The sequence below is a fragment of the Helianthus annuus genome, chromosome 2, assembly GCF_002127325.2.
Source record: "Helianthus annuus cultivar XRQ/B chromosome 2, HanXRQr2.0-SUNRISE, whole genome shotgun sequence".
Lineage (NCBI taxonomy): Eukaryota > Viridiplantae > Streptophyta > Magnoliopsida > Asterales > Asteraceae > Helianthus > Helianthus annuus.
In genome coordinates, this window is record NC_035434.2 from 55,301,780 (window position 1) to 55,312,988 (window position 11,209).

At 41.9% G+C, this 11,209-nt stretch overlaps 1 protein-coding gene and 1 non-coding gene across 2 annotated transcripts; one reads left to right on the forward strand and one right to left on the reverse strand.

The window, feature by feature from the left end:
• Positions 1–5,728: 5,728 nt before the first annotated feature.
• LOC110889179 lies at positions 5,729–6,178 on the reverse strand. Its single transcript, XM_022136687.1, has one exon. The coding sequence runs from the start codon at positions 6,176–6,178 to the stop codon at positions 5,729–5,731; it is 450 nt and encodes a 149-aa protein (XP_021992379.1).
• A 4,438-nt stretch (positions 6,179–10,616) lies between these two features.
• LOC118489971 lies at positions 10,617–10,722 on the forward strand. The gene has a single exon (XR_004887982.1). It is a non-coding gene; the product is annotated as a small nucleolar RNA R71 (small nucleolar RNA).
• Positions 10,723–11,209: the final 487 nt, after the last annotated feature.

Consider the following 11,209-nt stretch of genomic DNA (forward strand, 5'->3'; position numbering starts at 1 on the left):
CTATTGAGGGCTTCGACGCCCATTTTCTGACAACGGAGCAGCAGATTAGCTTTCTTGTCCGTCGCATCCATGAGTTTGAGGTTGAGCTCGCTCATCTTCGTAGCCTGATCTTCTTTCCACCTCCCCCGCCGCCTCCAGCTCTTTAGATCTTTTATTTTGCAGGTACCCCTTTTGATGAGAAGACCACGATTTAGTACAAGACTTTTGAAGACAAGAGGATAATGTGGAAGAAAAATCATTGTTACTTTTGTATGTTAGAAACTTGTAAGACCGAGGAAGTGTGACCTTGCGTCCTGACGTGATGTCGTGGTCACTATCAAATTTTATCCCCAAAACAACTATAGATAGTAGTAAGAGGGTATCGAACTCAGGGAGTATGTGGAAGGTGTGTCGATTGTATAGCTTTGTACTTAAACTAATATTAAACTAAATTGCAGAAATTAAAATTCAAGAGTTTGGATTGTTGTTTTAGAAAACTAAATTAAAAACTAATTTCAAATCAAATGTGGTTGTAAAACAGATTAGGAGAGAACAATGATCATCTTAGGTTTCAGCTTCTTTAAACAATTGTGTGTAATTCCAACTAGAAAGAGTTACATAGACATAACTCGTGTATAGATAATTGAAGTGATAAAAGGGAACAAAGTACTCGGATTATATAAACGCGAGGTTGTTTCCCGATGACCAATTAATCAATAACCAACCCTAACCCTTCCCGTGATATCTCGATTGCCAACGGCACCAAGAACGTACGATTAAGACTAGAAATTGCAATATCGATTAACAAGTTACAATCAACCAAACATACACCATGATATTCAAGCAATGCAAGTTATCATTCTAGAAATTCAGAAATAAAACACACAAAAGTTCAAGAAACCTTCACCTAAGATGATCACCAAAGAGTTTAGCCGGACATGGCTTGGTGAATCATCATAATAGCAAATCCAATGTTCATGCGAATCGAAAATACAAACCGAATGATAGAAATTGTCCAAAACCAAGCAAGCACAGCCAAATTCGCCCCCAAGATGTTCTCTAACCGTCCAATGATGATGAATGATGAAAAGACACCATCAAACTAACTTAATTGTGGCAGTTACACTTTTTCCGTCAGACACCACCGTAATTTACGGCTCCACCGTAAATTACGGTGGACAATATAATGTTACGGTGTCTAGAGACTGATTTACGGTGGGGAACAGATGAAATCCAGGTCCACCGTAAATTACGGTAGGACCGTAATTTACGGTGGTGAGCTGACTTGTCTTCTTTGTTTTGTCTCTTGTTCCACGCTCGACCCGTTCATCACCAAAGTCTCCAAAGCTGCATTTAATCCATCTTTTAACTCCCGAACCGCACCTGAAACATAAGCAACAGTAGTTATCTAATTCAAGATAATTACACGATTAAGCGAAGGATTATTTCATCTTTTAACATGCTTAAGGGTTGTCCAATGGACCACCCGTCACATCCCCACACTTAACCGTTGCTTGTCCCAAGCAACTCATCAAATCAATTTCAAAACAAGTGATCAAATTAACCCAAGCAAAACATGCAATCTTTTTACTAACCCCTTTTTAACACCCAAGCAATGCACCCCTCTCTAATTCTCTCCTCTCGGCTACAAGTGAAAACTAGCAAAGATAAGCTAGACACACACTAGGCAAACGGGTGGTTGCACAATCATAAGCTTGTACCTAAATCGATCATTCTCCTAAAATGGGTCAAACATGAATGCAAATCAAAGGGACTCCAAGGTTGTAACGCGGCTAGGTGTATAGGTAGGAAATGGGATATATATGAAGTAGTGAAAATTCGACCCGGTCTTTCTATTACAAAAATAAACAAACCAACAAACAAACTTAACTACTATATACAAGATAACTAACATCACTTTTTTTCTATTTTTCATTGCTTTTTTTTTTGCAAACAACAATACAATAACGCATTAACCATATCTACTTCAAACTAGCAAAACTACTAATACTATCACTAACACTATAAGACCGGGTCAAATTTGGGTAAATTTTTGGGAAACTAGCTAAGGGGTAACAAATGATCGGCTTTTAGGCACAAAATAGGCAACTAAATGTCCAAACCCCCGCCCCTCTCACTACCATGCTCATATATATACTTATGAGGTCCAACCCCCCAAATCCCACACTCGCTCACACCAACGACGAGGCTACCTAAATGCCCTTATCCTTTCTACATTCATGTCTAACTAAGGACTCAAATCGCATTCAAGCACAAGTTCTAATGTACCCCCACCCGTAGCCACTCTCATCAAAGATAAGCATTATTTATATACAAGTGTGGCTACAATTCTCACCAAGAATGAAAAAGGTATTAAGGGTTGCCGGTGCATTATTTGGGGTTAAATTAGGGCGTTCAAATTCTCACATCGTTTCACTTGGCTCAAAATTTTCCAAAAACTTCAAAAATTCCCCCCATCCCCACACTTGGGATACATTGACCCCAATGTATGGCTTTGGGAGGCTTTGATCACTAAACTCATTCAACATCAATATTAGCTCAAACACTCAAACCCTAAATTTCTTTTTGTATTTTTTCATTTTATATTTTTTTTATGCTTTTCTTCTTTTTAACACACAACACCACCAACAAGCACCAACCCAACAAACGACACAATCATACACCACCCAACCGCCCAACCATAAACAAAATAAAACTAAAACTATGCACAAATTATACAAAAGAGAGAGCACCACCTGACTAATAGTAGCGCGGTCCTGGAGGTCCAAAAATGGATGACATCATGTCATTCCATTCTCTGAATCTAAACGCGCCGCTGCTACTCCCTCCTTGTTGTTGGGCTCCCTCTTGCTGCCTCGGGTCAAGGCATTGAGAATGGTGAAGTGGTGGAGTCGGATATGAGACACTAGCGTCATAAGGCGGTAACGAGGCATAATCCACATGTTGTGGATCCTCAACAACCGGCCTTCCGGCATGCCAATCTGCATGCATCCTCCTCGCTTGATCGTCATGATATCTATTATTCGTTTCCACCTCTCGGGAATACACCAATCTGCGGTTCCATGCCTCAGTACAATCACGATTATGTTTTAACGACCGCTCTATACTTGCACTATTCCTCGTGTTTTGATCATACAACGTCCTCTCCGACCCCGACCATGTATAAAAAATAGATGCCGGAGGACGTTGACTTTCAATCACTTCTTGCATTGTACCATTATAAGCCCAACCCGGCTCATAAGTTTGTTGCGCATAGTCATAAAACATACCACCGTGACCTCCACCATAACCCCCTTGACCCACATTCAAGTTCACCCCGCCTTGCGGTTGCTCCTCATAATCTTCATCCCCGCTTGGGATCTCTGCTTCACTCTCGGGTTCATCCTCTTCACCCGGTAACAAATCTCTCGCATTCGCCTTAAGAGCTCTCCACCTTTGGCCTTCCGACTTTAACTTGTGATAACGCTCCGTCTGAGTATACGTCCAAACATTCCCCAACTTATCCAACGTAAAAGGCTGGTGCCTTTTTGTTACTCCCTGATCTTCAGATGTTATCGCCTTCTGTTGTTTCATCAATCCCGTAATTATTCGACAATAAGGGACGATGTCTCTTCCATACTTATTACGGCAGATCCATAAGTGGTTCATGATAAGATAACGTATCGGGAAACGTGGAGCCCCATGCATCAACGAATAAAGAACGGGTACCTCCGGAAACCTCACCTGTTCTTTGTCTCCCCTTCTTGGAAGGACATTGAGAAGACAGATTGTATGCAACAATTTAGCTTCTATCTTCAAATTCTTCCGGTATAGAATACCACTGTATTTACCGGGTAAAAATATTGCTGCCAACATATCATTCCATCTAACATGTTCCTCCGGTTTGAGCAAGAGATCATCGAGAGTGGGAACCATGTACCCACGAGCCGGGAGACTATCATACTTCCCGAGCTTCTTCAAAGTGTCAAATGACATCTCCACCGGTACCCCGTGCACCTCACCAATCAACTTCATCTGTGACGGCTTGTTAAAATTGTGACATTTCAAAGTCGCCATCCATTCTTTTATCTCGGTCATAAACAAGTTGCTTTTGTCTTTATCGAAACATTTGAGCGCCGATTCCCATCCTAGCGCCCGAAACTTATCAAACACCCCAAATTGTTGAAACTCCACTTCCCGAACCTCTCGTTCACAAATGAAGGTCCGCCGCCTTATTCTTCAACTTATTCATGCAATCATGGTAGAGTGTCGGTTGCCACTCCTCTGCTTGATCATCTAATGGACCCGAATTCCACACCGGCTTTTCACTCGGATCCAACTCCATCTCTTCTTCACTCCCACTCTCGCTTTCACTTATATGACCCATATATTGCCTTTTTCGCGGTGGTTGTTCTTTTTGTTTGCCTTTCCCTTTTGATGATGATGAACTCAATCCCGCTTGTTCTTTCGTTTTAGCCATTTCCTACACACATTAGACAATCAACAAAAGCAAACACAAAATTAAACCCTCTTTTCAAAATCATCCCCACACTTGCTTGTTATCATGGTTGTAGATGTTAGTGAACCAAAAGTATATCAAAAATTTTTCAAAAATCGGGCATGGTGTCTCTACAATGTAGAACATCCCAAAAGTTCACTACTTTAACCACAAATCTTACATCTACAACCATATCTATGTTCAAATAATCAATTTCATAACCAAATCTACAAACAAGCAAGTGGGTAAGAGCAAATAACCTGAATCACCTTAATTTTCACAATGTAGCATCAAAATATAACAAATAAGCTTTCATACCTTTGTTTGAAGATGCACAAGTGCTTGTGAAACAAAAACTCCAAAAACCCCCAAATTTTTCAAATTAGGGTTTCGAATTCGGACCCTAAAAGTGCGTTTTCTCTGAAATCTCTCCTCACAATCGACAAGCTTGTGAAAAATTAGTCAAGTTAGACTTCAATTTCACTTGATTTGGACAAAAATTGAAGGAGCTATGGAGGATTGAAGGTTGAAGGAGCTATGGAGGTTTGTGGGTTTTGTTTGAGAGAGATGATGGTGATGGAAGAATGTAAAGTGAAGATGATTTGTGTGGTTGGGGTGAAGTCACGTAATCAGATGTTATTAGGTTTTATTATTATTTTTTTTATTTTTTTATTTATTAGCGGAACCCAAACGACCGACGTGATTTTTTTCCGCACCGTAAATTACGGTCTCACTGTAATTTACGGTGAGACCTGGACCTCTATTCTTCGCCGTAAATCAGTACTGAAATACCGTAAAACCCCAAAATTTCCTAATTCCACCGTAAATTACGGTATGACCGTAATTTACGGTAAAAACTAAACATGAAATTTCACCGTAATTCAGTAGTGTTTTACCGTAAATACCAACAATAATTCCTTTCCACCGTAAATTACGGTAGAACCGTAAATTACGGTGGACACTGGGCAACTCTGCTTTCACCAAAAATTGAGGTTTTAAGTGCAAATTTTTTTAGATTTTTTTTAATTTTTTCGATTTTTTATGTTTTTTAATTTTTTCAAAAACTTGTAAAAATTACCCTACCCCCTCAAAAATCCCGTGTTGTCCTCAACACAATGTTAGAATAATTCGTGACCCGAACATCCCCACACTTGTTTCGAACACGGATTTCGAGGAACTATGGCAATTGTGCACATTATACAAAACAAACAAAACAAAATACTACTATGTACACTACCGAACCTGGGCCTCTCATGGTTGTTCTTCATCGGTCGGGCGTAAGATGTAGCCCGCTTTGTCAAGCTCCAAGTTATTGATGTCGTTTCCCTCCAAGTATGGCTTCAAGCGGTGACCGTTCACCGTTTGTTGTTTCAATGTTTGCTCGTCTTGGATGTCTACATCACCAAATCGCCCAACTCTCCGAATGACATACGGACCCATCCATTTGCTTTTAAGCTTGCCCGCGAACATCTTCAATCTTGAATTATACAACCAAACCTTCTGCCCCACTTCGAATGTTTTCTTTCTCAATTTCGCATCATGCACTTTCTTGAGTTTATCTTTATAGGCCGATGCACATTCGTACGCCTCATCTCGAATCTCTTCTATCTCGCTCAATTGCAACTTTCTCAACTTACCCGCCTCATCATAATCCGCGTTGACCGTCTTGATCGCCCAATGTGCCCGATGCGCCAACTCCATTGGTAAGTGACAACCCTTACCATACACCATCCGGTAAGGCGTTGTACCAATAGGAGTCTTGTAGGCCATTCGGTATGCCCATAATGCATCGTCTAACTTGCTCGACCAATCCTTTCTATCCGTTCTTACCGTCTTCATGAGGATCTCTTTGATTTGACGGTTGGACACTTCGACTTGTCCACTTGTTTGCGGATGGTAAGGTGTGGCAACTCGGTGGTTCACGCTATACCTCTTCAGTAATTTCCCAAAGTTGAAGTTCTTGAAATGCGAACCACCATCGCTTATAATAACCCGCGGGATTCCAAAGCGAGAGAAGATGTTGGATTGAACAAATTTACAAACAACCGAATGGTCGTTTGTTCGTGTTGCAATAGCCTCAATCCACTTCGAGACATAATCCACCGCTACCAAAATGTATAGAAAGCCATTTGAATTCGGGAAGGGACCCATAAAATCTATACCCCATACATCAAATATCTCCACAACCAAGATTGGTTGTAATGGCATCTCATCCCTTTTCGATATGCTTCCCATCTTTTGACAATTAATACAATTTCTAGCGAACTCAATTGCATCCTTGAAAATGGTGGGCCAATAAAACCCACAAGAAAGAACCCGATAGCCTGTTTTGTGCCCACTAAAATGACCCCCACATGCGGACGAATGAGCATGGGTCAAAATTTCCAACACTTCTGTCTCGGGCACACACCTCCGTATAACTTGATCCGGTCCGATCTTGAAGAGATCCGGTTCATCCCAAATGTATTGCTTCACTTGGACCATGAATTGTTGTCGACGCTTTTTGGTCCAATGACTTGGGATGGCACCCGTGGCTAAATAGTTGACATAATGAGCATACCACGGTGCAACGAAAGTGGAAACGGCCAAAAGTTGCTCATCGGGGAAACTTTCATTGATTTCACTCACATCATCGGTCCCTTCCACCGGAATCCGAGACAAGTGATCCGCTACTACATTCTCACTTCCCTTTTTATCTCGGATTTCTAGATCGAACTCTTGTAACAATAAGACCCACCAAATCAAACGCGGCTTCGCGTCCTTTTTCTCCATCAAGTACCGTACCGCACTATGATCCGAATAAACCACCACCTTGCTTCCCCAAATATACGAGCGAAACTTATCCAAAGCATACACCACCGCTAGTAATTCCTTCTCGGTTGTGGTGTAGTTAAGTTGCGCTTCGGATAAAGTTTTGCTTGCATAGTAAATAACCACCGGTTTCTTGTCAACCCGTTGACCCAAAACTGCACCAATAGTGGTGTCGCTCGCATCACACATTATTTCGAACGGCTTTGACCAATCGGGTGGTTGCAAAATAGGCGCCTTGACCAAGTGTTCCTTCAAAACAGTGAAAGCTTGCATACACTCGTTAGTAAAATCAAATGGGATATCTTTCAATAACAAGTTGCATAAGGGTTTGGTGATAACACTAAAACCCTTAATGAAACGTCTATAAAAACCCGCGTGTCCCAAGAACGACCTTACACCCTTAACATTTTTCGGAGGTGGCAAAGACGATATTACCCGTATTTTTGCCTTATCCACCTCCATCCCCCTTTCAGAAATCACATGGCCCAACACAATGCCCTCTTGCACCATGAAATGACTTTTCTCCCAACTTAGCACTAAATTTTTCTCAACGCACCTTTTTAAAACCTTTTGTAATTCGTTGAGACAAGCATCAAAAGTAGTGCCAAAAATGGAGAAGTCGTCCATAAATACTTCGAGCGACTCTCCAACCATGTCTGAGAAAATACTCATCATTCATCGTTGGAAAGTTGCCGGAGCATTACACAAGCCAAATGGCATTCGCCGAAAGGCAAAGGTGCCATATGGGCAAGTGAAGGTGGTCTTGTGTTGGTCATCCGGGTGTATGGCGATTTGATTGTAACCCGAATACCCATCTAAAAAGCAATAATATTTTTGACCCGACAATTTTTCAATAATTTGGTCAATGAAAGGTAGCGGGAAATGGTCCTTAGAAGTGGCGGCATTCAATTTTCGGTAATCAATACATACACGCCACCCGGTAACCGGTCGGGTGGCAATTTGTTCACCACTTTCATCCTTGACTACTTGATTGCCGGCCTTCTTAGGCACAACTTGGGTGGGACTCACCCAAGCACTATCCGAAATTGGATAGATGATTCCCGCATCCAACCATTTAATTACCTCCTTTTTAACTACCTCCCTTAGGTTCGGGTTCAACCGCCTTTGAGCTTCTCGTGTCGGTTTGGCATCTTCGGTTGTGATGATCTTGTGCATGACAATTGATGGACTAATTCCTTTGAGATCGGCAATTGTCCATCCGATAGCTCCCTTGTTTTCCTTCAAGACTTCCAACAGTGCTTGCTCTTGGGCCAACTCCAAATTAGAGGCAATAATGACCGGTAAAGTGTCATTATCCCCTAAAAACACATACTTCAAATGGCTCGGCAAGTCTTTGAGCTCCAACTTTGGCGGTTCCTCTAGCGATGGTTTAGTACCCGAATCGATCTCCACCGGTAGACCCTCGAATTGGTGGGTCCATGGTGGTCTACCTTCTTTCAACGCCATCGCATCTTGCGCTTCCTCTTCAACCCGGAGTGCATAAGCATGTACCTGTTCAGAAAAATCACACAGGCAAATATCCAAACCATCCTCCTCTTACTCATGCGGGTTGCATCCATCAACTATATCTGCCATGAAACACTCATCAACACCGTTAGCATTAGAATTGTTAGTAAAAACATTTAAACGCATTTTTCTATTTCCAAAAGCCATATCGACGGTACCAAATCTACAATCAATAATAACATGTGCGGTGCTTAAAAACGGCCGACCCAAAATTATATTTTGTTGTTGCTTAGGGTCCGCCGATGAGTAATCCAAGACTAGAAAGTCCACCGGGTAATAAAACTCATCAATTTTCACAATTACATTTTGAACCATACCCCGAGGCAACTTATGAGACAAATCGGCCAAAACAACCGTTGTCTCCACCCTTTCTAACAGACCAAAGTCATATTGGTCATATAAGCCCCCCGGTAAAATGCTAACTCCGGCTCCAAGATCTAGCAACTCCTTAGCCATTTGAAAATTACCAACTTGTACATTAATCAATGGCGTGCCCGGATCTTGGAGCTTAGGAGGAAGCTCCCCATTTAAAACCGCACTCACTTGCCCGGTTAAATCCACCCGCTTAGGCACTTTCTTCTTGTTTTCCCTTTTTTGTGTACATAATTCTTTTAAGAATTTTGCATAAGCGGGGACTTGTTTTATTGCATCGAGGAGTGGGAGATTTATTTTTACTTGTTTAAACATGTCCCACATCTCCTCTTTTTGAGGACCTCTCGACACAATAAAATTTTTCTTTCCCGGGTCAAGTAAGGCCGATGGAAACGGGACTTGACTCGGTTCACCCTCAACTTTTTCATTCTTTTCATTTTCACCCAAACCCGGTTTTTTAACAATTGTTTCTTTTGGTTTAACCGGTGAAATTTCATCATCACTTTCAATTCCCGTGACATCCTCAACTACCCCCTCAACCAATTCGGGTGACAAATTGGCTTTAAATTCTTTTCCACTCCTCAAAACACTAACATGATTAATATTAACGTTACCTCGTGACGAACCATGTGAAGGGTTTACCTTAGTGTCGCTTGGAAGTTGACCCTTACTTTTCTTCAATTCCGCCACGTCGGTTGCCAATTGACCCATTTGGGTTGTTAGTGATTGGATGCTTTTGTCACGAACCTCATCCTTTTGCATTCGCACTTCGTCAAGTTGGTTCCGTTTTTGCATCTCCATTTGCATGCTCTTTAGCATCTCCATCATCTCGTTTCCACCCGAAGACCCCCCTTGTTCTTGACCCGTTTGGTATTGTTTTTGATAACCTTGGTTATTTCCGCCTCGGTATCCACCTTGGTTATTGTAAGATTGGCGTGAACCAAAGTTACCTTGGCTACCTTGAAAATTCGGGTTTGCTTGATTTGAAGGGTTCCCATATCTAAAATTCGGGTGGTTCCTCAACCCGGGGTGGTAGGTATTAGAGTTCATGTTGTTGTAGTTCCTACCACCTCCTCCTTGACCTCGACCTTGAACCGCATGGACTTCTTCGTATTGCCCTTCCAACATCCCTTGGCAATTTTCATCCGCATGACCTATTTCATTACACAAAGCACAAACATCATAAATTTGGTTAGTGGTTTGAGCATTACCATCATCTATGGCGTGCACTTGAGGTCGGGTAGTGGTCGGTCGGGCTCTTCTTGAGGCTTGAGCTTTCCTCTTTGATGTAGTTGCCATGCTTTCCAAGAACTCCCAATCATCGTTCTCATAGTTTGTTCCAAAAGTCCCACCGGTGATAGACATCAAATCACGTGCATCTTCGGCACTCAACCCCTCGTGAAAGGCATTCATCAACTCCCACAATTCAATTCCATGGTGAGGCCAATTTTTAATCATCATATTGAAACGCTCGAATGCCTCATGAAACATCTCACCATGTTATTGTTGGAAGCTTCTCAACCCCTTCCTTGCATCGTTGGTCTTTTGGGCGGTGTAAAACTCATCCAAGAAAGTTTGTTGCATCTCCCCCCATGTATATATGGATGCCGAAGGTAACGTGTAGAACCATTTTTTCGCCTTCTCTTCCAATGAAAATTGGAACAAAACCAATTTAATATCGTCGGCTGAAAACCCTTGACTCCCAAGAGTGTTGCAAATCGAGTCATAAGCCTCTAAATGAAAATAAGGCTCCTCCGTTGCCAACCCCTTGTACTTTGGTAAACTTTGCAAAGAGTTGGTTCTTACTTCAAATGTTCGCCCTTGATCATTATGAGGAATGACTACCGGTGAAGGGTTTTGCGTGATTACCGGCCGAAAATGTGCTTCAATGCCCCTCACATTTTCTCTAAGGTGTCTCCTTGGTACACCATACCTACCTCTTGGAATAATAGGACCATTTGGCCTTGGTACTTGCCCTTGTGGTGCGATTGGTTGTTGAAACTGTTGTTGTCGCATCGGTGG

Coding starts and splice junctions, on each gene's coding strand:
- LOC110889179 (XM_022136687.1), bottom strand. CDS start 6,178: ATGGAGTTGGCGCATCGGGCACATTGGGCGATCAAGACGGTCAACGCG.